This window comes from Pseudonaja textilis, chromosome 2 (genome assembly GCF_049901715.1).
Source record: "Pseudonaja textilis isolate UNSWEBS1 chromosome 2, rPseTex1.2, whole genome shotgun sequence".
Lineage (NCBI taxonomy): Eukaryota > Metazoa > Chordata > Lepidosauria > Squamata > Elapidae > Pseudonaja > Pseudonaja textilis.
In genome coordinates this window covers 130,588,124-130,616,106 of record NC_141991.1, presented here as the reverse complement: position 1 = coordinate 130,616,106, position 27,983 = coordinate 130,588,124, and the positions used below count along the sequence as shown (strand labels likewise).

General features: G+C 44.3%; 1 protein-coding gene across 4 annotated transcripts; it reads right to left on the bottom strand.

The window, feature by feature from the left end:
* Window positions 1–93: 93 nt before the first annotated feature.
* On the bottom strand, window positions 94–27,322 carry PRPF40B (pre-mRNA processing factor 40B). 4 transcript variants are annotated; one of them, XM_026714759.2, is made up of 27 exons: window positions 26,989–27,264; window positions 24,042–24,128; window positions 23,139–23,288; window positions 22,971–23,054; window positions 21,828–21,855; window positions 21,199–21,224; window positions 20,377–20,454; window positions 19,217–19,327; window positions 17,902–18,022; window positions 17,785–17,815; window positions 17,139–17,303; window positions 16,064–16,166; window positions 15,684–15,748; window positions 15,294–15,458; window positions 14,474–14,582; window positions 13,924–14,074; window positions 13,364–13,497; window positions 8,888–9,002; window positions 7,523–7,614; window positions 6,949–7,065; window positions 5,997–6,134; window positions 5,275–5,370; window positions 4,889–4,969; window positions 3,072–3,174; window positions 2,147–2,208; window positions 1,616–1,744; window positions 94–1,110 (listed from the first exon to the last, which is right to left on the bottom strand). In XM_026714759.2, exons 1-27 carry the CDS (start codon window positions 26,989–26,991, stop codon window positions 1,018–1,020), a joined length of 2,637 nt encoding a protein of 878 aa, XP_026570544.2. In that variant the 5' UTR covers window positions 26,992–27,264; the 3' UTR covers window positions 94–1,017. The 4 variants fall into 4 exon arrangements, with proteins under 4 accessions (XP_026570544.2, XP_087781405.1, XP_087781403.1 ...); XM_087925277.1 differs by having other exon boundaries at window positions 379–1,260; window positions 26,989–27,322; XM_087925278.1 differs by having other exon boundaries at window positions 379–1,257; window positions 26,989–27,134.
* Between the last annotated feature and the right edge of the window lie 661 nt (window positions 27,323–27,983).

Here is a 27,983-nt window from a genome sequence, read left to right as displayed (position 1 = left end):
ATCTAAGTACACGTAATAAATTTGAGTACATGATTATAAATACGGAAGTATGCCATCCATCAGTTTAAAATGTGGAAATCAGCAATCTGATCAGCATTTTTAGCTTGTTTTATTCACACAATGATTATGGATGAATTTCATGCTCACTTTATATACACCCAGCATGGCTACTTTGCCACATGTACCAACTTAGGATACTTGCATATCCTCTCTTCCCTTTTTTAAGGATATACCTGCCAGCACACCTTCAAGTCCTCTGTTATTTTGGGGGATTAGATCCAGTCCAATAGGTTATGAAAATATTCTTTTGAGGGTTTTTTTTTTTCTAAAATCATTTGGAACCAATATAAACTAAAATTTTCTACAGGAGGCCACAGATTGGTATTTTCAGTCCAGATTTATTATAAATATTGTTTTAAAAATTCCATTAAATCCTTAACTCACAAGGGGATACCGCAACCAGGGAAAAGGATCCAGTCACAGTGATAACCTTCCAGAAGACCATGTAGCCTATTCCTGTCTTCAGATTAGACAAGACTGACGGTGTGGTGTATTTTAGCTGTTTCCTGCCACCATTTTGCATCTAGGCCAAAGGAAGCTCTAGGCTAGAGTGGCCCTGGGTGAAGTCTGAGTGGAGACAGACCTCATTCCTTCTGATGCTCAGGTGCAGTTCCCCCAATCTTCTGCTGGATGATCCAAGAGCCGGGTTTCAATTTTGGTGATGCCCTCCAGTTGCACACCTGAACTTTCCTCCCTGTCCTGATGCTTGATGTAGACAGGTAGTGTCGCTGGAAATGACTGCTGTCAATGGGCAGGAGCAGCTGCTCCCCTCTTAGAAGCAGGTGAACGTAATGAAGAAGACTGTGACCCAACGGGCGGGGTCCAGCAAGAGCAGTGCGTACACTTGGCTTGGAGGCCACCAAAGCCAAAACAAGGCAGAGTTGCCACAGGAACAAGGACTGAATGCTTCTCATACATTGGTGTTGAGGGGGATGCCTCAAAAGAGGCAGGGGTCAATTACTGGTCACCCAGTTGCTGCAGCAGAGTCCGACGCCGACGTTCCAGCTCCCCTTCGCTCAGCTCCTCGCTCTCTGAGGTGTCCCAACCACTCTGACAGCAGAAAGAAGGCAGGTAAGAATCCCTCATCCAGCCTTCCCTCCAAGCCTTCCTTTTTTCTATCTTCCTCCATCCTCCATGTCCTAAAGCAGGGATGTGCAATTCCCTTTACATGGCCCCTAGAGCCCCAAGAGATCGAGACTGCTGAAAACAGAGAGCAATTCTTGTCATTTTTGAGGATGAAACATAGTACTATATTTAAAACATATTACTATATTTAATATATATATAAAAAACCCATATCTAACCCAAATTCCACCCTAATCATCCCACCTATTTGTGGTCTTCGATTTCCCATCCGAAAGGGTTAGGACAGGGCTGGGAAATTGTGGCCCTTTTATGATTTGTGGACTTCAACTCCCAGAATTCCATGCTGGCTCAGGAATTCTGGGAATTGAAGTCCACGAGTCATAAAGGAGCCATAGTTTCCCACCTCTTGGGTTAGGAGAAGCCATTCCTAGGCTGGGATTCTGCTCGCAACCCCCCCACCAAGTCTCACCCGCTCCCTCCGAGTGCCCCGGGGAGGGGAGTGGCCCCTCCCCTCAGGTCGCAGAGGCGCCTTCCCTCGCTCCCACTCTTCTGCCCGGCTTGGCTCCTTCTTGTGCTCAGCTTCGCTTTCAGGGCTGTTCTGTAAAAGAAATGGTTTGCAGGGTGGGTGGGGCCCGGGAGGAGGGGACCTGGGTGACCGGCCCATTGGGTGACAGAAGGCTAGCACAACCAAGGAAGGCAAGTGAGCCCCAGAGATTGTAACCCAGCAATGCAGACGTTGAGATAAAACGGTTGCAAAGTACCAAACTCTGCCAAGTGGGTTTGATGCCACTTCAGAACATGTGTCCCTTCAGCCTTGGGTGCTCCCTTGAATCCCCAGAGAGTGTTACCTGCTCCTACTCTGTGGGCCAAGACCCGTGCAAAGGGAGCTGCCAGGGGAATGCCCCCCCCCCTTTTCCCAAGAAGCTTGGCTTTATGCGAATAGTCCTTTTCCATCTGGATCTCTCCCCTTGCCTCCCTTCTGCTGCCACCGCCTACTCACCGACTTGTGGCGTTTCTTCTTGCTCTTCTTCTTCTGCCTCTTGGCACGCCTGGGGCTGTGCTCTGAGGGAAGACAGAAAGTTTTGTGCAGACAGGGAGATGGGCCAACCCAGCTTTCCCCTGGGATGACCTCAGCCCACTCCCAAGCAGTGATGCCACGGCAAGCAGGCCAAGGATCTTGCAGACATCCTGGGACGGTGGCCGAAGATTGGGGGATGGGGTGAGGCAGATGCTGCCTTATCAATGGGTTTTTCTGATCAAATTAAGGAAGAGCAATTTGCATGCTGTGGGAGCTTCCTCATTTTTACAGTCTCAAGAACACACTGCTGAAAGTTGTACTGGTGAAAAGAATTTTAGCCCATCATTTTTTATGAGTTTTAAAACAAGTTAAAATAGGTATGTTGTGACTCCAGTAGTGTTGCCTGGGATGGGGAGGTTTTGTCAAATGGGAGAGCCTGATGAAAATAATGTGTTGTGCGCCCAGCCCCTTTTGAACATCATTCTTGACATTGTGCAGATGGTCCCAAACGGATAGAGCTCACCGTCTGACACCACAAAGCTTTTGTCATTCGGACAAAAACGACAAGAGCCACAGACAACTTTCCTAAGCCTGAGCTGCCCCTTCTTCTCTTAACTGTCCACAAGTGTTATGCGAAAACACATCCCCAAAATTTACTCCCTGAACTTTCTCTACATCCACAACATGTTGCGTGTCCCTTGGAGGCTGAAAAATATATTCATCAAAGACAGAAAGTGCAACTGCTAAGTGACAGTAATGTTGCCTGTCCTAAACAAGCCAATGCCTGTGGATTTGTTTTTTAGAATTAACATGTTTTTTCCCCCAAATACAAAGCTGGTTTCCTAGTTTCTCGTAAGGGCTTCTTTTCTATGGAGCTAAACAGTTTCTCATCCACTCCAAGCCTTACCTGAGTCAGGTGAAGATGAGGCCCCGGAACCTGCGGATTCCGAGTGGTTTCGTTTCTTCCGCTTGGCTGCTCGGTGGGGATGATCTGAGCCCGATTCTGAGCCCTGCAGGAGGAAAAAGGAGTCACCAGACAGCCATGGCCAGAGGAAGAGCAGAAAGATCAGGGTGGGTAAAAATGGATGATTTTTTTTTTAAAAAAAGGTTTTTTTTAAAGAAAATTAAATCGGATTGTTTTGATTGTTATCAGATTTATTTTAATAAAATGCTTTTGGAGCAACAATCTATCTAAAGGTAGTTTTCTATTTAAGATACATTAATAATTTAGTTTATTCAGCATGAAACGGAGCTTAGTTATGTAGTATATTCTGCAATATTTACATTTTTGTAAACTCAATGAACCCAAGCTCTGCAATATTAAAGATTGTAACTCCCAGCAAGAATTACATTGAGAGAGCACTTGTCATTTCAGATCCATCAGGGCAGTGCCTGTTACTGGGCACCTGCTGCCTGCCACGTCCCTCACCTTGTTGTCTCAGTGCCGCATCACCAGCCGTCCCATTAAAGTGAATGGGACTGTCGGTGAGTCAACAGCGGGTCAGAGGAGGAGCTGCTGCAGGACAGAGATGACAGTTGCTCTTTAAAAATTATCGTTTAAAGCAACTCGATTTAAATCAAGCCTTTTTACTAGTGATTTAAATCGACTTGATTTAACTCAAATCCACCCTGGGAGAGAGTCACAGGAAAAAAGAAATAAGCCAAAGTGAAGATGAAATCTATCGAGGAAGAGGAGCAGGAAAGGAGCAGGCCAAGCTGCTGCATTTTTGTGTTAGTAAACAGTAAACAATCCCTGATCTTGAACCAGCTTATCATTATTCATCCTGTACAACAGCGACCAGATTGCAGAACTCATTGCCACACCGGGCAATCTTCTCATTAAGACACCTTTTCCTAAGCTAATTTCCTCCAGCTCTTGTCAGTCCTCTGACAAGGTGTCTTAAATCAAAGTTGGGGAGGTGTTTAAAAGGTCCTGATCAAACTTACCAACCCTTGCCAAGTAAGAGATCATCCCTCCTGGAGGTCTAAGGTGGCACCTCTGGCTTCTTGTCCCTCACCCTACTAAACACCCACCCAAGGCCCTTGAGTTTTTCTGGCACAGAGCGGGCATCTGGCTTAACAGCAGTGAATAGGATAGAAGAGAAAGCTTTGGAGGAATAGAAATAAAAGGCAGTTTCAATTTGAAGCTGAAATGCCATTCCCCAAACTGAAAAGCTCAAAGTGTGAAAATGCCCCTTTTTGCATGGGAAATATGTTGTTTTGAGCATTTTGGAAGTGTTTCAAGATCACAGTAGACTACGTCTCACTCAGAAGAGCACAGCTGTTTCCGATTCAAGATACTTTCAAGATGCTCTAAATAAATAGCCTGACTTGCATCTGAGACAAGGTGCTCCAAATTCCAAGTGGATATGATGGAAATTTGCACCTGCAGCAGCAGAGGAGCAGGATCTGGCCCACTCGGAGCTTCCCCAGAGAGAGGCCTGGATTAAGAGACTGCGCAGTCCTAAAACGGAGGGAGGGAAGAGATTCCTCACAGTCCCTGGCCTAGAAGTTCTCGGGATACATCTAGTAGCTTAGAAGTTACAGCTTTAGTTTGGCAAGATTTGTATAAGCAAATCAAGGACTGGGCTTAATTGGATCTCACTGCCTCGTCTCTGGGACTGAGCCCGACAGTAGCTTAGTTCAAAGCCCAGGGGAATCCAGCTGCCCATGATCAACATTTTGTTTTTATTTGCGCACTCCACTGTCCTCCCCAAATCTCACCGAGGCAGAGTGTTTGCGATGATGTTTCTTTGGCTTCTTGGCATGCTTCTTGGCCTTCGTGTGGAAATGCTGGCACTCACTCTGGGGAAAAAGGAAGACTGGGTTACTTTGAAACGTGGCTTTCCCAGCCACTGTCTTCTCTTCCCCTAAACTCCGCTGAAGATGTGACCTAGCCTGGTGACAAAACATTTGGAATCCAACCCACAAGCTCAGAGAACGAACCTCTACCTTCATCCTACGCCAGAGCTACAGCCACCATCACAAACTGTCTTCTCTATCCTCCTTCAACGCAACTCTACTTACCGGTCCCATGGGGTTTCAAGCAGATTCCCTGGCTGGGATTCAACTGCTCTGCCAGGCCCAAACATGAAACAGGTGCTGCTCACCTCCAGCAACTGCAGGAATTCACGAAAGAGGCGGATCCGTTCCGATTCGAGTGTGATCTGCTCAAACGCAATATTGTTGACAAACTGCTCTCTGACCTGACCAAGAATAAGAAGCACATATCACATCCTTTCCTGGGATATGCAAGATTTTTGGGGGGAGATGGGGGGTGTATTGTGGGATTTCCAATCTTACTGATGGCAGGAGGTTCCACTGCTGTATTCAAATACAAACATTTCAAGGGATAACTAATTGGTGACAGACCTCAGAAGCAACTCCTTCCCAAACCACATGCTGCTAGAAGAAGTTATCATTTCTCTGTGAGCCCATGGCAAAAAAAAAAAAGTGGATGCCTTTTGGCCTAAGCCACTGTTTTGCTACTTGCTCACTCGACCATGGGAGATTTCCAATTTCTCTTAAAAGTTGATTTGGACAGAAGCATCCATTGTTTTGAGACAAAGTTACAAAAATGAGGCTGCCAAGTGTATCCTGGTAGGAATCCTGCCTTCTTAGGCTGGCCTTCCTCCACTATGGAGGCACCCAGGAGCAGAGGGGTGGGTTTCTCCAAGGGTGGAAAATGCCCATGTCTTAATGCCAAAAGATACATTCAACAGTTGGGCCGATTGTTCTGTTATTATCTAGATGTAATCTGCCACCCTCTTCCTTTAGCCTCCATTTGACACTCGGCTGGAAAACCAGCCCTGCAAGGAGCAGAAGATCTCACCTCATCCCAGGCAGTATTGGGCTCCAGGGGAGGAGCTGCCAGACGCAACATGCTCTTGAAGGCGGCCTCCTTCCGCCGCATCTTCCGGGTTTCCTCCTTTTCTCGTTCACGCTCCCGTGCCTCAGCCTTTTCCAGCAGCTGGGGGGTAGGGGGGGGGGTGGAGAGGCAATGGGAGAGAACTTTTACCACGAAGCATTCTTATCATTAACAGATCTCCTCAGTGGTTCACAACTGCCTCTGATGTCAGAGCTTTCTTTTATTTTATTTACTAATATCCCGCCTTTATTATTTCTACAAATACCTCAAAGCTGTGAACAGATCCAACACACCTTCCTCCTATTTTCCCCACAACAACCCTGTGCAGTGAGTTAAGTGGAGAATGAGTGACTGGCCCAAGGTCACCCAGCTGGTTTTCATCACTTAAGGTGGGAGTAGAACTCAATGTCGCCTGGTTTCTAGCCTGATGATGCCTTACGCATTAGACCAAACTGGCTCTCGTTCACAAACCTGCCCCTCCCTGGATTTGCCTGACCAACTTTTGCAAAAGCAGCCATCACCTTTTCTGCCTGCAGCTCACTTACCTGTAAAGAAGACCTTTCTTCCAACTATATTGACCCCTAATGCCCAACTGCCACACTGGGTCCTCAGCCCCAGCATTATTAGACAGAGAAGACACTCCCAACAAATATTTATTTCAATATGATAGGGGATATGTCTATGGAGATTCCTCCATGTCATTGTTGTCCCAAAGGTGCTTTTTCAAGAGGCAACTGGACTTCCTTGTTTTTCTTTGGAGACGTTTTGCTACTCCCCCAAGAAGCTTCTTCAGAAGCAAAATGTCTTCAAAGAAAAACAAGGAAGTCCAGTTGCCTCTTGAAAAAGCACCTTTGGGACATGATAGGGGATAGTCACCAAGGTGAAGAAGCATAGGATCCCACCCTACTCCACTCACGCTGTTGAAAGTTAACTTTATGTTGCCAGCATCCAGCGTAGCAGCACGCTTGTCAAAACTGATGACGTGAGCGAAGTCCTCAAAGGTTGTATTTACTTCTACACTGAAGCTCCGGTCCTACCAAGGAGAGAAGAAAGGGAAAAAGAGAGATAGGAAAAAGCCACGGTTAAATTCCTTCCTTCAGAACCCTGGTGTTTACTTCCAACATATGCAAAAGGAATAAAGGAATACTAAAGACAATCCACTATAGACTTCGATCTTTTTAAGGGTTCTCTGAAAAGATCTTTTCTCTGGATCAGGTAAGGTCTGGAACTGCAGCCCAGAACAGCTCCAGTTCCCCTTACCTGCTTTGATTTTAAAGCAGAGACAAGCATCAGAATGACCTCTGCCCTATACAAAGAAGGATGTTTCAAAGGCAATGTCTTATGGTTCTCTCAAAAGTGATGATGGCACTGCCAAAGAAGGGCCCCAGCTAACTGGAATCACAGAATGAGACATAATTCCCTCAAGGGAAATAGCTTTGCATCCAAAAGTATTTCTAGTTCCTATTCTGTTGTTAACCTTCCAGCCGCACCTTGAGAATATCCTTGATTATCTTTTTTTCGTCATGGAACCGGGCCTTCAGGTCTTCAACGTAGAATTTAAAGAGATCGAGCGGGGTGGAGCCTGTGAACAGAAGAACAACAAGAAGTAGCCCATGCATTCATTATTAGCGCTGGGCACAAAGAAGATCCGCCCACCAAGTTTTCAAGCAGCTTCCAGAGCTTCTAAGATTTTGGGCCCAGGGGAATATAAGGCCATCATTTCACTGAAACTAAGCATGAACCATGTTTGGTTGGAAAATTACATCATGTCCATCAGTTTAAGTTACAGGATAGAAAGCAGGATGTGAGGTAGAATAAATGAGCAGTACAGGATCAACGATGCTATTTGAAACAAAATAAATTGTCCACGCCTCCTATTCCTCTGTTACTTATCCCCCTTGGAAAGTCAGCAACCAGAAACGCACACCACAATGTGCCCTCGGATGCTCTTTTACTTAGGTCTGAATAGGTGACCTAAAAGTCCAACAGATGGATATATGGCCCTTAACGGCTTTGAGGCAAACAGAACAAGCTCAGAAATTCCTTATGATGGATTACTGCACAGACAATAATGGAAGAACAATGAAATCCCCACAGAGGGAGAATGGATTGTGAAAAAAAGTCAGAACTGGAAAACTGGCCTGTTGATCAGAGAGAGAGAGAAAAAAAATTTTTTTGAGTCTGAAAACCTTATATGGACTTTTTGCTGAAAGAAAAAAAAAGATGATTTATAAGTTTGAAGATTAAGATAAGCTTGGATAAAATGAGGAGCTAATGGGGAAGAAGGATTACAAAATTGTAACTACTGAAAACAAGGTTGGAAGTCATTATACCTCTTAACTGTATTTCTTTTCTCTTTTTGCTTCTTGCCCTTTTTTATTTTTCCTTTCCTTTTTTCCCTTTCCCTTTATTTTATGAAAAAACTTTTCTTAATAAGAATAAGTTTTTAATTAAAAACCTCCTTACGATGCATATATTTACAATTCAAGGACACATTTGAGGGCTTGCCTGGAAGACAAATCAAAATAGAAAATATTTCTCTTAAGGCAGGAGGATGCATGAAAAATCTTGAAGCAAGGCTTTATAAAACCTTTAGTGAAGCCCCTGACTCAACCAGCCTTCTTGGTTCACGGAGTTTAATCCCCTGGATTCAGATCCAGTTTCCGCTTTTCCAGTGGGAAGATCTCAAGTTTATTAAACCTAAGCGTGACATTTCAAGTCATCCCAAACACCACCTGGGGGGTGGGGGGGTGGACCATTTGATCCATGCCCATAATTTGGGAAACACCTTTTCTGGAGGGAGGGAGGGAGGGAGGGAGGGAGAGAGGGAGAGATTCCTGCCTGAAGCTGCTTACCAGGCTGGCCCAACATGTTGGCAAAGCGTCGGTCGGTGCTGAGGGAGGGATACAGCTCCATCCAAGTGGACATGGAGTGAAGGCGCCCGTTTTCGTGAAGCTCGTCCAAGAAGGCCTGAGCAAGAAGCAGCCTGGTTATTCTACGATAGAGCGAGAGAGATCAAGGAGTCAGCCCCTCCCCCAGTCACAGGCCCTGCCAGGGAGGCCGTGTGCCCCAAAGCAGGCCCTGAAGCCCACCTCCCTCTGCCCTGACAGAGAGGTTTCTTCAAGACTTCCTTCCTTTTACCATTCCAACGCTCATCTGGAAACTCAACCATTTCAGATACAACAGAGCGCTGCATACGCAGGATAAAGAGAGGAAAACGAAAGCAGGAACCACTGGGAAGAACTGCAAAATTTGACTTGAGAAGTGCAAGATTTTAAAAAGCGAGTGTCGGAATTTTGCCCCCGATTCCTGGGAAAATTACACTTCTGTGTTCCAGCCTCTTTATCATACTTCCCTGGAGACTTCTGGACAATTATTAGGCAATTTTTGCCTCACAGTTTGCTGTTTTCCAGAGTGTCCAGACAATACCATGAGCATAGAACCCATATTTTCACATTGATACATCTGCCATGTTCTACTCTCATTTGAAGTACAGGTAGTCCTCCACAATTAAACCCCAAATTTTCATTGCTAAGCAAAACATTTGTAAAGTGAGTTTTGCCCCCACTTTACGATCTTTCTTGCCATAGTTATTAAGTGAATCCCTGCAGTTGTTAAATTAGTAACACTGTTGTTAAGTGAATCCAGCTTCCCCGTTGACTTTGCTTGTCAGAAGGTCACAAAAGGCAAACACATGACCCTGGAATACTGCAACCGTCATGAATATGAACCAGTTGCCAAGCATCCGAATTTTGATCATGTCACCACGGGGATGCTACAGTGGTCATAAGTGTGAAAAATGGTCGTGAGTTCCATTTTCAATGTCTTGTTCAGTACATTCAAACACTCACAGAATGAATGTTTGTCAGTGGACGACTACCTGCGAGTAAAAAAATACAAGGAAGAGAAAACTGTCATGCAGCATTCCAGAAGGCACAAAAAAATGTGAGAAAATAGGAATGATGAGGTGTACCGGAATGATCACCCCATAAAACGGGGGTGTCAAACTCAAGGCCCAGGAGCCAGATCCGGCCCACGGAATACTTAGATCTGGCCCGCAGGGTTGCCCTGGAAACAACGAAGGACTGGCCCATGGTGCTTCTGGCAGTGAAAACGGAGCTCGGGAGCCTATTTTGGCTGGCAGAGCGCTTGGGCCGCCACTAGCGCCCCCGAGGTCAAACACAACCCTGATGCAGCCCTCAATTGAGTTTGACACCCCTGCCGTAGAAGAATGAAGTGACTCTTTACCACAAGAACATTCAGCCAGCGTGGCCAACAATAAAGAGTACTAAAAGCTGTTGTTCAGGGGTATCTAGAGCAGACATGGGCATTTTACGACATTACAGAGGGTGGTGAGCACAGCACAAAACATCATGGCTGCTCCCTGATATCACTAGATGACATTGCTAGGGCTCGCTGCCTTAGAAGAGTGAGGAAAATTCTCAGGGACAGCTCACACCCCAGTCAGCACTTCTTCACTCACCTACCATTGGGTAGGAAATACAGAAGCAGAGCCAGCCGCACCAACAGGCTGAAGAACAGTTTCTACCCATGGGCTGTCAGATTTCTGAACGGAAAATAACTTCATGTCAACATAGTATGATAGACGTGCAGGGCTGGTGTGTTGTACCCACATAGTGTCATAAAATTGGAACTGGGTTCGGGACTTCTCACTGTGAGTTGTGTTGGGTGTGTGTGGGGACGAAGGGAGTCTCAGCCAACCTCAATGTACACATGTTGTACACTGACAATAAAGGTAATAATAATAATACGGCCCTTTGGCTGTCCCTGTCCAGCCCACGTGAGATCAATCGGAAATTAGAAATCAAATGTAAATAAGGACACTCTATGAGACTCCATATTTTCACAGTCTTAGCATAACATGTAAATTCTTACCAGTATAGCAGCTAATCAAAACCATAGAATTTGGTACTTTTTATAAAGTGATAAAGTTAAGTTCAGCCTGTTGGTTCAGCCCTCCGCAACAGTCCCAGTTTCTCATGTGGCCTCTTGGAAAAATTAATTGGCCACCCCTGATTTACAGGGTCACACTTGTCCCCCTTTATTGTATCACTTGTGGTGCTCTCTTGGACTTTTTATGTTCTTCCACAATCCAAGTAATTCCTCACACTGGAGCCTAGCTGGGCTCCTTTTGTTTCTCCTCTCTTAAATAAGAGCAACATGTTTTCCCAATTTCTTCTGGTGCTTCCCCCCGCCCCTTCTTATTTGAAATAAACAATTTGGAGGGGGGTGGGGGGATGGATCAAACGAAAATCTGCAAATATTGGGCAAAAGGAATAGGGGCATCCTGCAGTAACAGTTTAGGTCTCTGAAACTGATTAGGAAAATGCAAGAAAGTTTCCTTACAGGGAGTATAAAATGGGCATCAGGATTTATGGATCCATCTCTAACTGTTTATCAGAAGCAAGAAAGCACTCTACAGGTAGTCCTCAACTTACAACAGTTCATTTAGTGACTATTCAAAGTTATAACAGCACTGAAAAAAGTGAATTATGATCATTTTTCACACTTATGACATGGTCACCTGATCAAAATTCAGATGCTTGACAACTGATTCATATTTATGGCAGTTGCAGAGTCCCGGGGTTATGTGATCACTTTTTGCAACCTTCTGACCAGTAAAGTCAATGGGAAAACCAGGATCCGTGTCACTAAATCACCAACTACAATTATTCATTTAACAACCGTTAGCAAAAAAAAGTTGTACAATGGGGACAAAATTCATCAAAGAAATGTTTCACTTAGCAACAGGAATTTTAGGCTTCATTGCGGTCGTAAGTCGAGGAATACCTGTATTTGCCTGTAAATGAAAAAACAAAACATATACAAAAGACAATTTGTAATATAGGGAGGCAGTATTTTCAATGACTGTAAAAAGTCAGCACAGGGGAAGAGGACATTCTACCCCTGCTGCAAATGTGTTGGAAGGTCCATGAACAAGAAACTTGAGATTCTCTGAAGTAGTATTTCCCAACTTGGGAATTTTAAATAAATATGGATTTCAAACTGCTGGAATTCTCCAAGCAGTCATTGATGGCTGGGGAATTCTGGGAGTTGAAATCCGCCACTTTTTAAAGGTTCCCAAGGTTGGGAAACATGGCTTTGAAGGGTTGAAAGTCAATGGGAATTCCTTTTAACTATGACAGAAAAGCAATAACTGGAAATTATATGAGCCTTCTCTCTACGAGCACCTTCTCTATCACGAATGGCTAGATTTTATTCAAAAGCTGAAGACAGCCAACATTGTTAGGAAATTACATTCTAGTATATCCAGTCCTTTTTGGGATTCATAATCAAATAATTAGCTAGCTAGAAACAGGCCAAAATAAAATAGTGACGAGTTTATGTGAAATTAAAATGAAAAATGACTTTTTCTTTCCTGGTTTGTGGAAATTTTGATTCAGGTGATGGACAATAGAAACACTAAATGATCTAGAATAATCTTCGGAGCAGCTTGTTCAACGTAATGCTCTTCAAATGTGTTGGATGAAGGGCACTAGAATTCCCAGCTACCATGGCATTTAGGAAGTCTGAAATTTACCAAGCACCAGGATGAAAAAGACTGGACTAGTCTATTTACCATTTAGCCCAATATAGATTGTGACAGCGATAAAAGGATTTTCCTATAATTTGTTACCTGACTCTTTTAATTAGGTTTTCCCAATTTAGATGCCCTTCTGATGCACAGATTCAAACCCTGGAATTTCTCAGTTTGCCTTGGAGTCTGTGGGCGTAGTGGAAGTATAAATCCCTGGTTTTTCTTCCTCTCTGGTTGGAGATTCTGGAAGTTGGAAATCCAACAGACTTCTACAGTGCTAAATTAGGGAAGGCTATTCTATGGGCAAATGCAATAATCCAGACTTCTACAGAAGTGATGGATTACAATATTAGGCCTGGGAAAAGCTGGCATCAGTCAGTTCAGCGACTGAAAAAGGCAGATGTTAAAATGAGTGATTTCTTTAAAAAGCAGCAGACAGCACCAAACTGGCACAGTGAAGGGTATAACTTCAGAAAATGTCAGCGCTTCTCCGCCATGTCCACTTTCAGATGTATGGACAATTTCCCAAATTCTCAGCAATTGCTCGAATTTCTCAGGTAATGTGGTCGTTGCTGAGAATTCTGCAAGTTGACTACGCCTTTGGATCCCAGCAGCTTGAAGATCGCCTCTAATTCTTTCAAGTGCTAATGACCAGAATCTACAAGGCATGGAATTCTTGCTAAAGTTCTTGCTCTGCAAGGCAAATCACACTAGTCTTTCCAAAGATTCCCCAGCAAAAGCCTCCTTGGCTCATGGCTGTGATTGCAAATACCTGGAAGGCTTCCCTGTTCTTCCTCTGCTGACGCCTCTCCCGTAATCGACCCCGTTCACGCTCCTCCTCTTCCTCCCTCTCCAACGTCCGGATGTGTTCCTCAAAGCAGATTAAGGCATCCTCCTTGTCCATGTCTGAAAGAGGGAAAGTTGGGAGCAGGCCAGGCTGAGCTAAGTGATCAAACCATGGTGACACCGGAGGAAAAGTACACGTTTATTCTGTAATGAGGTGACAGGCACAGACAAAGGGGAAGAGAGCCTAGAGAGTGAATGAAGGCTCTAACCACGGAGAGCTGTAGCTGTCCTATCTAAGATGGGAAGTTGGGGCCCAACCTGTCACCAGGGCAGCAGACAGGCCAAGTGTTTGAAATGTTAGGACAGCTTGTTATACTTCTAGCTTTTGTGACTTCTAGAAGGTAGCAATTAGATTGCACTGCCCAAATAAATAACCTACGTTATGGCTTAAAGATGTGAATATATGGTTCCCATAGCGTGTGAAGACAAGAGCTAGAAAGTTGAAAGTAGGAGGAAGGGGCAATGAGGTGGTGGAAGATGACTCACTTTGCAAGTCTTCGTCTTCGGCAAAGCTGGGGTTGTCCATTAGATACTGCTGGGCTTCAGACCAAGTGGTCTGGAAGCTGACACGGCTCATGCTATCAAGGATACTCTTCAGCGCTTGAATGTTCCTTTTGCGGAGCTGCTTGGCATGCTCCTGGGTGAGACAGAAGGGGCACCATTAATGCTAGGGCTGTGGGTTTCCGCTTGGAGGCGTAGGAATGAAGGAATGAAAGTGTCAGGATGTCACAGCGCAAACCTCAATCGTTTTGTAATAAGGTCTCACACACACATATGTGTAAGGGACGGGGCTTTTATCAAAACAACCTTGCAAATTCAGATGAAACTGTGGGTTGGACTCTCTGTGGATGTTGGTGGCTAGTATCCATCTCAGTAATCTTGGATTCCTGACCTCAATTTCTGGGAGCAAGTATCAAGATTAGTTTTTCTACTGTTACTCAGGAAGGAAGGCTATGGGGGAAGGGTGATGCCTGCACTTTTGCTGTTGCTGCTGTTGCTATCAAGAACTCCTGCCCTTGCCCCATTCTTGACATACCTTCTCTTTCTTGGCCAGAAAAAAAAGAACGTCATCATAGATCTCCTTGCGATCCCTTTCAGGCACCAGAGCCCACACTTCTAGCTCACCAAACATCTGCTCAGCTTTTCTGAGGGAAACAGAAAAGGAAATTGGAGATGGGAGGGTAGGGTAGGGTGACAACCCTCAAGGGAGGATAAATAAAGATGCATGAAGCATCTTTAGCCAATCTCACTGTACACATGTTGTACTCTACCATAAAGGTAATAATAAATCAAGGACAACCTAGCAGGCAGAGTGAGGTGCTCGGGGACATCCATGCTTGGAAGAACCAAGCAACAGCCTCTCTACTTTGATCTGGTGAGGACAGAGATTTGGCAACAGAAAAAAATAAGAGGGATACCTGTAACAGAAACCTCCTATTTCATGCCTGAACAGGGGAAAGTGGACTGCTTAGCATAGCCAAGGTAACATCCTCTTTTCTGGTCTTCAAGCTGCAACCTTTTCAGCATTGACATCTCTCATTCTAGCCCACTGGAAATCCAGCAATAAATTCTAGGTTCATTACTGGAAAATGCAGCTTCCTGTTCCCCAAAGTGCTAAATCTCTGCCAGGTTCAGATGTGCAACCTTGCAAAATTAATCATCATTACAGCTGATGCTATTCAAGGGACTGGGCCAGCCACACCTAACCTATTTCCTCCGAAGGATTCTTTCAAGACCTTGCCAGAAAGACACCAGTTCTCTTAGCAATCTCTAAAACAGTTCTGAGAGAACCATCCAGGCTCCCAACCTTCCCCCGCTGGGTTGCTGTTCCACCAAGCATCCTGATCCTCGTGTACCTGTAGCGGGTGGTAGAATTCATTTTGTTGTGTTCTTCCAAGAAGCGCTGCAGTTCTTCCTTTGCCTCCTTGGCCCGCAGCCGGGCCTCTTCTTTTTCTTCCTTGTCCCGTTGAGCCTTGTAGGCATTGAATGCCTGCTTCTTCTCGCTCAGCATGGGCAAAGCACTGGGACACACAGAAGCCAGAGGTCAAGAGCTGGCTCACATGGGCAACAGGCAAAGAAAAACAGGGGACCCGGAGTTCTAGTTCCCTGAGTGAGTAAACAAGGTGGATGGGCAGGGCACGGCAACTGAGTTCTCTCTGTAGGGCTTTCAGCATACGGGTCTGCAACTTGGACTCTCTGTCTGACAAGGGAGGGAGGGAACTAGATGCATCCACCCAGGATCATACCTGAAACGGGGTTCACTGCTTATAAGCTTCATGGCCTGTTCCCAGGATGCACTAGCTGGAACGCCCTAAAGCCAGAAAATGGGGTACTTCAATCAAGCTGTACCATCTTCTGCTCTTGGACTGCAGCGGTTAGGCCTGTATTGCCTTAGTTGGCAGGCTCCTTCTTTTCAACCCATATTTTTAAAACAAGTACAAGAATCAGGGTATAACAAGCTTGGTATTTTGATTTTCTTCTGCTTGAACGGGTCTCAATGGAAAGCACTCGGGACACAAAACTTGCCACCGTTTTCTGGGCAGGCTAAGCGACGGGCATAAAAGAAATGTTATCTCAAAAGGCTCCTTAACTCCTCGTTCTCTCCTTTCCCTTCTGCAATGATTACCTTCTCTTTGAGCAGCTCCTTAAAAGCTTGCTTGGCTTCCTCTTTGTTGTTCCAGGCACTGCCACTGCCACGATCTTCTTCATCTCTCTGCAGGGGATCACAGCTGCCCAAGGAAAAGCAAAGCATTTGGACAAAGCGTGAAGCCAAGCTTCAGCTAACCGATGCTAGGGATTCCAGGTGGATGGCGCGGCCTTCCACACAGATAAATCAGCAGATGAACAGAGGGGAGTGTCCATCTTCCTCTTCCTATCGTTCTATTTGTCCTGCAGCCCCCAGTTTGAAAGCCTTAGGCAGGCTTTTAGTGTGGCGTTCCTCAATCTGATGTTTTCCAGATTGGTTGGAGTAAAGATGCCACTATCTGCTGGACCAGGACCTCTCAGCCTTGGCAACTCTAAAGAAGTGTGGACTTCAACTCCCAGAATCCTACTGATTTTACATACATTTTACGTGGGCTATACAGGGAGTCCTCCACTTATGACCACAACTTACGTTGCTAAGGGAGGCATCTGTTAAGGGAGGTTTGCCCCATTTGACGACCTTTCTTGACACAAGTGAATCACTGCAGTTGTTAAGTCACAGGGTTGTTAAGTGAACCTGGCTTCCCCAGTGACTTTGCTTGTCAGAAGGTCGCAAAAGGGGGGGTCACGTGACCCCAGGACACCGCAACTGTCATCAGTATGAATCAGCTGATGAGTGTCTGAATTCTGATCGCATCACCACAGGGATGCTGCAACGGTCGTTAAGGGTGAAAAATGCTCAGAAGCCACTTTTTTCAGTGCCGTTGTATCTTTGAATGGTCACTAAATGGACTGTTGTAAGTAGAGGACTGCCTGTATTTCTATGACCTATTTTATACCTTTTTAACCTGTTCAGCGTTGAATGTCATGTGTCTATAACTTGAAGGTGCTTCTGACACAGATAAAGGAAAAACTCCCAGAATTCCTCATCCAGGCTGGATAATTCTGGGAATTGAAGTCCACAGATCTTAAGAGGGTCTTAAGATTGAGAAACAATTGCGCTAGAAAGATGGCTCTAGACAAGAACTTCCCTCTGCTGTCCCCTCCTCTTGAATTACCTGCTTGTGACCTCTTCCTCAAGAGCAGCTGGGACTCCCTCAGTCCCTGGGGTCTCTTCAACACCCCCAGTGCCTTCCGTGTCGGAGGTGGCCGCGGAAGATGGGGTGGGACTGGCAGGGCCCAACAATGGTTGGGCCTCTGATTGCTGAGGTAGCTGTTGCCTCCTGGGAAGGAAGAAGATGGCAGCTATGAATATTTTGCAGCAGAACAAGACAAGCCCAATTTACTGCACAGTTTAGAGAACTTTCCACACAATGGATTCCAGAGAGAAGGGACATAGGACCGGTCTCAACCAGTCCTAGCCCCACTCAGCCCCTTTTGGGGTTCTGTGTTTCCATGAGCATTTTTCGATTTCTTGCCACCATCAAGTAGAATCAGAAATAGAAATTTTATTTGCGAGCAAAATGGCAAAGCTCAAGGTTTTCTGAAGGTTTTGTGACCCAGGTGCCAGGTTCAGCAGATCTTCCGGAGAGATGAGTCAACATCTAGGGGAGGCGTGGAAGAAAAAGGAAGTCCCCTGCCCTGCCCCTGCTCACTCCGTGCCCATCTCTCATGGGACAAGCCCTGCTGGGTGGGCCTGTCTTTTCTCTTGCCCAGCCAGCTCTTTTGAGCTCTTCTTGATGCAATCTGCTTCCAGGAACTTACTCTGCTTCCTCCTCTTCCTCCTTGATCAATGCTGAAGAACAAAAACAGGAAAAGGTTATCAAAGGAAGATTGTGGGAAGCAGGACCCCACCCTAGATTTGATCCTGGAGACCCTCACCTTCAATGTCATCCAGCTCTCGTGGCCTGGTCCAGCGTGACTCCTTGCTCTGAGTATTGTAGTAATAGGATTTCCCAGTTTCTGAGCGATACTCACGCCAAGGACAGTGAGACAGCAAGATCTGCAGAAGGAAAAAAAAAAACAGTCTTAGCAAGTGTATTTTGTGTGTGTGTCTGTGTGTGTGTGTGTGAGTGTGTGTGTGTGAGAGAGAGAGAGAGAGAGAGAGAGAGAGAGAGAGAGAGAGAGAGAGAAAGAGAGAGGGAGGGAGGGAGAGAGTGTTGTGGGGTAAAGATCCAGAACTTTTTATCGTTTTCTGAAAAATTATGCACTGACAGACCAATCCGTAGCTATAATCAAGCTTGCCTGTCTGAGTTAATGAACTGATTCCTTTCCTGCATTCATACAATACCCTTAAATTAACCTGAAATATTTAATCACAAAAGCCTTCTTTTCTATTAGCCCCGACTTGGTTGTGAAGCGAAAAGCTAAAGTTATATCCTGTGTCTAAAAAAGCATTTGGCTGTCTGCTTGGGAAATTGAATTTTGAGTGAGAACCAGTGTGGTTTCTTATTAAAGGGTTATTTATAAATTACGCTGATACTAAGGGGTTATTTTGCTAATGGCCACATGATTCTTTTTTCATTGAATAATTCAACAATTCTTTCCTCACTTAGAAGTAAGGCTCCTGATGGCCTTCTTCTAAAGCATCTATCTGGTTCACATCCAGCCGATGAGAGCAAGTCCTGTAGTCAACAAATTCTCCAAGATTCCACGAAATAATCTGAGATAATTGGATGGACCTGGTTAGAATTGAAAGAGATCCTAACTCAATCAATTGCTGAATACAGGAATGTTGGAATTACAACTTCCCTGACAGATGGCCATCCAGCTTCCACAATGAAGTAGAGTCTGTTCCATGTAGATACAACTCTTTGCTGGCAGAAAATTTCTCCCAAACATCGGTTGAGATCAGCCCCCTTCTACCTGCCGGTTCTTGCCCTATCTTCTGGAACAGACCACAAGCCTCTTCAATCTTTAACCATTTGTATCCCGTATCCCTAAATCTTCTCCATGCTGTGCACACTTCCTCCGAGTGCCTGTTTTACAGTTCCTTATCAGCCTCACCATCTCCTGTGTTTAGATTCCAGGAATTCTTAGGATTATGACTCCAAACCTACTTTTTAGGAGAAAAACCAGATGGGATTGCTGCCTGGGATGGCTGACTTTCACTTACCAGAGACCCAATACATGGGGGTGGGGGGAGGAAATCAATGTCTAAGTTGCTCCAGCAACCAAGCATAGGAACAACTCTCACCTCTGCCTTAGACTTGAGTTCATCTGGCTTTTCCCAACTTGATTGTTTGGTTTCAGCATTATAATAATAGATCCGCCCATCAGGGGCTTTATGCTCACTCCATGCTGGCTTCTGTAAAGAAAATTCAAACCAAACCAAATCAAGCTGAGATCCAGTTCGGCAAATATCCACAATCATCCCTACACACACACACACACACACACACACACACACACCGCATCCCGAACAGACACTGATTCAGAGAAGAGAAACCACTATTCTGTGAATCACAGTGTTTACTTCCAAAGAAAGCACAAAAATAAAAAAGCAGCTTTGTAGCTTTTAGGAAGTTGTGTGAGCAACATCTAAAGAAAATCTCCTGGGGGAGGGGGACATTTAGGGAAGATTAATAAGAAACATTTCCCACTGTGAAAATACAAAAATCGAAAGGTCAGCATCTGGATCTTCCTAGAAGAGGCAGTAAAATAATGAAGAACGCAACAGCAACCGCATGAACAGAGGTGGGCTGCTGCCGGTTCAGACCGGTTCGCCTGGACCGGTAGTACCTACCACCTTCTCGGCCTGCCCACCTGCCTTGGTGCTATCCCGTCCTATATATCTCACTCTCTGGCTCGCTCTCTATTCTGCAAAAGGTACATAAGTTGGATTTGGGGTATGAATTATGAGTTAATTTCCTTTAGCCCAGAAAATAAACTCACAAGATTTTCCATCCCCTTTTGTGAATTATGCTATTTGCAAAATGCTTCTTCTAGCTTCCCCTTTCCTTTATCCACTGAAGTCCTTTGCCATCATCTAGTGTTCACATCCACTTTCACTTTTTCCCTTGGGCCTTGTAAGGCACTTCATTTATTCTCTTGGAGAGAAAGGGTAGAGAAAGGGTAGAGAAGCAGCATGGGGAAACCAGGCAAAGAATTAAGACTACACTGTTTGAGATAAAACACTAACATAGTTAGGAGACTCTCTCCAGATGTCCATCTGTGCTAGTCATGATCACCAGCACAAAACGGTGGAGCTCTTTATCTCTTTGGTGCACCTTCTGTGAACCATTTTTGGATCAGCGGAATGCCAACATGCAACCCTGTTTTGCTTCCTGGAACAAAAAGAAATGACATCAAGAAACCTGATGCCTTTTCTCCACTGAGACATTTTTTGTTCTTTACCTTTCGTCCTGTATCCAGCACTGGAGAGCCACCAAGAATTACAGTTTGTTGCATTGCAGCTGTCAGGGGGTTGGGGATCTGAAATTTAAAGCAACATTTAAATTTAAAGCAGAAGAGGAGAGAGAAAAAATAAAACAAATCCCTGGATATAGTGGAGAGGAAGGAGAAGCAAAGGAAGAAAAGACATTTGTTTGTTTTTCATCCATTCATTTAAAAAATGGATTGGCCACCCGCCTTACCTCAAGATAATTCTGTTTTAGTGCTTAATCTTACAGCTCTACCAGTCATCCTCCCCTAATTGGATAACACCTTTACATCTGCTATCCCACCTGGCATGCTCTTCATCCTCAACCCCCACAACTAAGGGCCATGCCTATTGGGACAGTGGCAAAAGGCAAAAAAGAAAGCTTAGATTATGAGAAAGACAGAAAGGCTAGGTCAAAACCACAAAGAGTACCAACATATCCATAGTGTCTCTACCAAAAACATAATTTAGGACTTTCTTTCTTCCAGCCATCTTCAATTGTAGGTGAACAGTTCAACCTGCCCTTGCTTTTGGTTTTAAGTAGGTTGTTTAAGGGTTAGCTTTACAGAATAGATGAGGCCAATAAATACTTGGGGCTTATGGCATTGGGCGAACCCAATCAATTTCAAGCAAAGTTAAGCAAACTACACTTTGATATCTTCCTAGGAAAATAAAAAATAGAAGCTACCCCATACTTTGAAGAGCTATGTGTTATTTTGAAAACCGCATGATGCATTTAATTCCTTACATAATTCCTTAATTCCCCATCTAGGGAAGAGATTTTTCCAGATACTCACCACGGGTGCTGCTTGGGTCACTGTGGCTAGAAAATAAGAAGACAGCTTAGAAAAGTGGAACAGATGTGGTCAGGGATCACACATAGAAGAGACCCTGCTGTCCTGCAGAGAAGCAACAGGTGCCAGCGACAGCAAATACAGCAAACATAAGATCTTAAGATGAACTTGTTGGGTCAGGCCAATGGCCTATTCAGTCCAATGTTTTGGTCCAGAAAAGCCAAGCTGATGCCTCCCGGAAGCAAGGTTTCACTGGGTCTTTATGAGAGGTAATTAGGATGGTTTGCTTGGAATGGAAGAGGATGATATATCTTGGAATTTACAGTATTATTGACACAAAATACAAACGAGAGAGAGAAAAATGCAGCTGCAATAAAGAAGCAGTTTATGTCAGTACCTACCTCTCTTCTCCTTTCAGAACTTTAAAAGATGTACAAGGGGGAGAAACTCAATGGATGTAGCCTAGCAAGGGCAATACCTGTGGACATTCAGTCAAGTATGCAAACATAAAAAGCCCCAAATTTCTATTTCTGGAGGACACCTGGCATGATTCTCTATATCAGATTTAATAAGCATCTCTTGTGCTAGATCACACCAAAGCTATATTTAAATGCATCCCTGAAGATACTCACTATTGGATGGGTCAGTAACAGGAGCTGCCTGTCAAAGAAAAAAGTCAAATCAGATCAAGCAGCTTCAACCTATTTTTTATTTTTCTTATCTTTCCTTTAATTCTTTATACTAGTGCTGGCCATGTTCAATCTTCCTCTATTGCCCTTTACTTTATTTATTCATGTTAACCTTAAAGAACTAAAGTAAGGTTTTGTGTCAATTTGTTGGTTAACTTTATTATGGCCACTCATCAGCATTTTATGCAATTATAGAATGTTAGAAGGTACACATTAAAATGCATAGATGTTTCTTAAAATCAACAGAAATAAATGAAAGAATTTAGTACAATATCATAATTGGGGGGAATTGACACCTAATATTAAAACTAAAGAACTAATTTTTTTTTCATCAAAACAAATTAATTAAAGGAACCTAAATAGTAGAAGTAAAATCTAATTTTTACAGCAACAATAATACATTTATCAGATTGCAAGCTGAGATCTCAAGTACCTTACAATTAAAAGCTCAATAAAAATCAACAGAGGAAATAAATATTTGGAGAAAGGACAACTCCCACCAATTTCAACAATCCCTCATGAGTCAAGGGGAATGCAAAATACACCTTGGCCTATCGCCGTTTTGGAAAGCCAAATTTTCAATGCTTTTTTTAGAGCACAGCAGGAATGAAGTCAGAGACCTCTGGAAGGATGGTACACTGGAATGAATGCATGAACGAATAAACAAACGAATGAATGACAAAGAAAATATCAAGTCAATCTCTCTTCAAGCTGTTTGGAGGATTTTGGTCTCAGAATTCATAAAAGACAGATGGGATCTTTCATCATTCTCTCCATGGTCCAGGCTAGGGCTTTTGGGTATTGTGGTTTTGCAACAACTGGAGGACCATAATCCTAGTGCATGCCTGTTTCCTACCAAGTTCGAGTGATGCTAAAGCCCAATCAGCTTTGCTTACTTCTCTGCACTGAACTCCACCCCATCATCCATCAACCTAAGTATGGTCAACCAAGTGGTTAAAGAGCATCATATATCTGTTCCCAAATGAAAGAGGCAGCCCTGTTATGAAAGCCATTGAAGTATATATGCAAGCTCTTGTGCCACACCCTATTCTAATTCCCCGAATCACTGTCCTTTCTGACACTCACTCCTCCTCCAGAAACAGGAACAGGCCCAGCTGGGACCCCTGGCATGATCATCCCAGGCAGCATCGGTGGCACCATTGTGGGCATCTGGAGACAAAAGAAAAGACCAAGCCATTATACTTATTGCAAACTGGAGAACAAAAGGCAAAGAAAAACATGAACCAGCACTACCTGACCCAGGGGCGGTGGTCCAGGCATAGGTGGAATCATAGGGGGAGGTGGCATCATGCCAGGGGGCATAGGAGGCATAGGAGGTGGCCGTGGTCCCATTGGGGGCAATCCCATGGGTGGAAATGGTGGTGGGATCCCAGGAGGAGGCATCTAAGAAGAAGAAAAGAAACACATATACCTGCGCCCAAAGCACAATATACTCTGGACCAACCACAGACTAAGTCTCAATCCAGCAGCATCATACTTCAAGAAAGAAAGGATGCTGGTATGCCTAATATCACATTTTTATAATCCTGCCTCAGTTATGTGGAAGCTTAAATAATGATCTCAAAGCTACAATTTATCTTTATGAGCTAATCTGTAAATCATGGCCACTTAAATTGATGGAATGGATTAGACTGACGTAGGCTGCATCACAGTAAGTAATGCCCCAGTGCATACACATAATTTATTTGCTTCCCTTCCATCTGATGAATTTAGATCACAAATTAAATAATTTCATTGAAAATAAATAATAAAACAATTAAATGTAATCCCCATATTGTCATAGGAAGAATGAGTTTTTGTGTAATAATTAAGGATTGGGTTTTAGTTTTGAGGTAGCCCTCTAATTTCACATTTCACTTTTTTTTTAGCTTGGTTATTTTCATTTTATAACAGCACCTACAAAATATAGAAAAAATTGATTTGGCCGCTTCCAAACATAGCAGAAGCAATTTCTGATCCAACTTCAGGTGCAGAAGCCATGAGCTTTCAACTCCCAAAACTGGAACCAACTTCAGGTTTGCTCCCATTTCTCTAGGCATTGCAACCATAATATAGAATAGACCAAGGACACCTCTCGTATTTCCATAAAAACATTTAGGATACTGTTAAATACATCTTGCATTATGGTGAACTTACAAATGGAGGGGGTAGAATTGGTGGTGGCGGCCGTGGGGCAGAAGGAAAAGGAGCTGGCTGCCCAGGACTGCTTGAATCTGGAGTTGACTGCAAGCATAAGTACATAATAAAAATATGAGTGGAGGTGGAAGAGAAGAATAATTAAAGAGTTAAGAAAGGCAAAGGCAACTGAGATGTAAAACACTGGATGTTGGGTTTGAGTAAATGCAAGTCTCCATTTAGCCCTGAAGTTGACTGATGCTTGGAAGATTCTTGATGAGAACGAAGAGAGCTGTAGTTCAGCTGCCTGGAAGGAATCAGGTTGGGGAAAGCAAAGCTAAATATTTTTTTAAAAAAAACCTGAAATGCTTTAGCAAGACTATAGTGAAACACAGTGGTACCTCATCATTAATTTGTTCAGGGAGGCTCAATGAGTACCAAAACCGGTGAGTACCAATCAAATTTTCCCCACAAGAAATAATGTAATGAGTCACAAGGCAGCTGACAATGACAAGTTCTAGCTTGTGCATTGAGTACCAAATGAACAATGAATACTGGGACAAAATTTTCAGATTAGGTTCCAAATTCGGTGAGTTTCAAAGCAGCTGAGAACCAAGGTACTGCTGCATTCAAAAACACTGAATTCAACCAGCCTGCATCCAGGAATTCTATTGACAGGAACATCAAGAGACCAATTGCGCCAATTCAGATTTCTAGTGCAGATGGATGGTAGTGTTTGGTAAGGATTGTACGCCCACTTGTGTTCCTCCAGTATTTATTCCCCAAATACTGAAATTAACATCAACCCCATGGAGCTAAGGGAAAAAATTAACAGGAAAAATTGCTCTCTAAATTGCTGTTCTCTAGTGCAAAGTATGAATACAAATTGATATTTAAATGCTGGATCAGATCACAACTACACCTGGTCTAGTATCCTGCAACTTTCAGTGACTTGACAGAAAGCTTCAAAAATGGACCTCTAGTCTCCCTTGGCCTGGCAACCATGCTTCCTTTCTATTGAAGAATCTCTTAGCTGTTATGAGTAACAGACACTGGTATATATCTTCTCCCTCTTATTTTTCTGTGCCTATCAACCCACACACTGCATTAACTAAAGCTGACAAGAATTATAGCTCAACCTTGTCAAGCACCGCCAGTTCCCTGCCTCATCTCTTAAACACAAATAAAATCATATAAACATGAGTATCTCTATAACTCATAGAAGTGCCGGAACATTCTTTGTAATCTAGATTAGGGGAGAATGCCTTCATTCTACCATTTTCCTAAACCTAGTGCCCAGTGAGTCATTTCAAGTTCTCATGTTTCATTTGACAAACCTGCCCTTCAGATATCTCAGCTGCAATTCCATACTCAATAAATATCCTTGGTGGCTAATCTTAGGGACACTGCAGTCCTACATCTGGGAGGCCTAGATTTCCCACTTCTTGTTCAGGTGACTTCATGAGAAAAGAAATGTATAGGCCTGTCCCATTATTCCTCTCCTTGGGCATTTTGTTCATAACTGCATATTTGGGTACAGTACTAAGTCTTCCCTGGATAAGTCAAGGTGCTGTATTAGGAAAAAGCTGGTTGTTTTTGCTTGGAATTACAGTAAAACTTAGAAAGCTGCCTTATGGTGGCTTAGATTCTTGGACCTTCTAGCCAATTTATCATTTTTTCCTGCTTTACTTGGAGAATGCACTTTCTACAGGCAACCAGATGGAGAACCATGAACAACCCTCAGAATTCATCTAAAAGCACACCAGGATTCAAACAGGTTTAAAGTATCTTGCACGATACATTTAACAACACATCAGGGAGCAATTTATTTCATGCATCTTCAGCTCCCTCTTATCTTAGTAATACTCTCACCCTCTCCAAAAGCTGCTCTGAAAATTTGGTCCACTCCTTCACATGGTGTTTTAGATTACACTGTGAGGAACTGTCTTCTTTAATGCATGAATCTATATTTAAGTCATACATACAGTTCACATGGATACAGCCATGACTCTCTGCACTTACAAATTCTTTTATACTAAACAGACATCCACATAAAGTACATCTTTTCATATGGCCCTACTCTGATGTATATATTTAAATGCATGCACATGTACAAAAAATATATATTTGCATGGGCTTGCACATCCATGTCTCTTGCCCATGCTGCATGCAGTCTTGATTGTGTGACCGTTATTAAATGGGTACACTCCCACACCTCTAATTTATTGCCTTGTGCCTCCTCCTGCTGGGGTTGAGGTGTCTGTTGGTGGTTGAAGGTACAAAAAAAGAAAACTGACAAAACTGCAGTCCCTGCAGTAGGCTGAGAGTTGAGATCCCTGTTGGCCTTGGCAAAAGAAAAAAGAAAAAAAAGGCTGCCTCAACTCAGCCTAGTAGTTTATTCTCACGCTCAAGGGACGTTGCCCACTCAGATCCTGCTCTTGGAATAAGAAAGGCCAAGGGAATCAACATTTCTCGTGTGTGGATGTGCGCCTATTCTTTCCCACAGCTGCAACGGGCTGCTTATGAATGCCTCGGTTTCGAGCTAGATGCTTCTGCAATTTCTGCGCACGGCGAACCTCTCCAGCCGCTTTGCCAAAGCCGGGAGCTTGCAGCCTCCCCCGCTGCCCATCTTCATCCCGACTCCGGAGTTTCCCTCCGAGGTGGGGGTGGGGGAGAGAGGCAAGAACCCCGTTTATACGCGCCCCGCCACAGACCCGAAACACCGAGGACTCCATCGAAGGAGCAGGATGGGGCCAGAAGGCGGGAGGGGGGGCTGCACGAGGGCTTCTTCCTCCGAGGAGGGAATCGGGAGCAAGCGGCCCGCGGACGAGAGTGCACGCCTTCCCTTCCCCACCCCCACCCCTCCCTCGCAGGCCACACACGCGCCCCTCCGCCCCCGAACCGATCTCCGCCCCGAATCTTCGGGGGAGGGTGTGGGAGGGGGGGAGAACAAAGCAGCAGACATTACCATGGCTGAGCCTCGGATCAGCTGGGCTTGCAGGCGAGCCGCTCAGCCCACCCAGCAGTAAGGGCGCTCGCGATTGGAGGAGAAGGAGGAGGCAGGAAAACCGAAGCGGCCCAGCCGGGTGAAGCCTACCCCGCCAAGCACGGGTCCCGCGGGGGGCGGGGGGGGGGTGTAGTGCGCGAGCTAGGCCGGCGGCTCAGCCAACCTGAGCTGCTTTTTCTCCTTTGCAGCACGGCCTTTCGGCTACGTCAGGAGGCATCCTAACCTTTGAGAAGAAGAAAAAAAGCTGGGAAGAAGAAATGCCTCTGAGCATGTGCAGAGGAACCGCCTCTCTTCCCAACTCTACCCCTCCCGCTCTCTACCGTCCCTGTCCAATTGTTTTATTTTTTTGTCTTATATGTATCCATGTATTCATAACTATGTTTTTACTTATATCTATTATCTTGTAAGTAATTGACAAAAATAAATAAATAAAAAATAAATAAAAATGAACAAAAAAATACCAGAGCATCTTTTTGACTGGTCCGGAATGATTCTTCACGTACCTTTCGCACCAAAATACTGTAGAGGCAGCTGAATTAAATCGAGATCCCACCTTGGGACAGATATGTATACTATATATGTATGTGTATGTATTATATATATGTGTGTTATATATTATATAATACACACACACACATATACACACACCCACACCCACTTCCGCTTCGGGTCCTTGGAGCAGCAGCTCAAATGAAGCTGCAAGGAGTCCTGCGAGGGGAGGAAGGAGGGATGGTGATGAACAAGGGGTTGCCTTTCCTAACGCTATACTGGCTCCAGTTTCAATCCCTGAAGTGAGTCACACTTTTACAGGCTCAACAGAAGTTTTACCATTAGTTCTCAATTAGTTAAATCGAACAGGATTCAGTTGCCAGTGAATTATGTGGTAGAAAGTAGTTAAGGTTCCGTGAAAATGGAATATGGAAAAAAAAAGACTTCCATACATGGGTTGCAAAAAT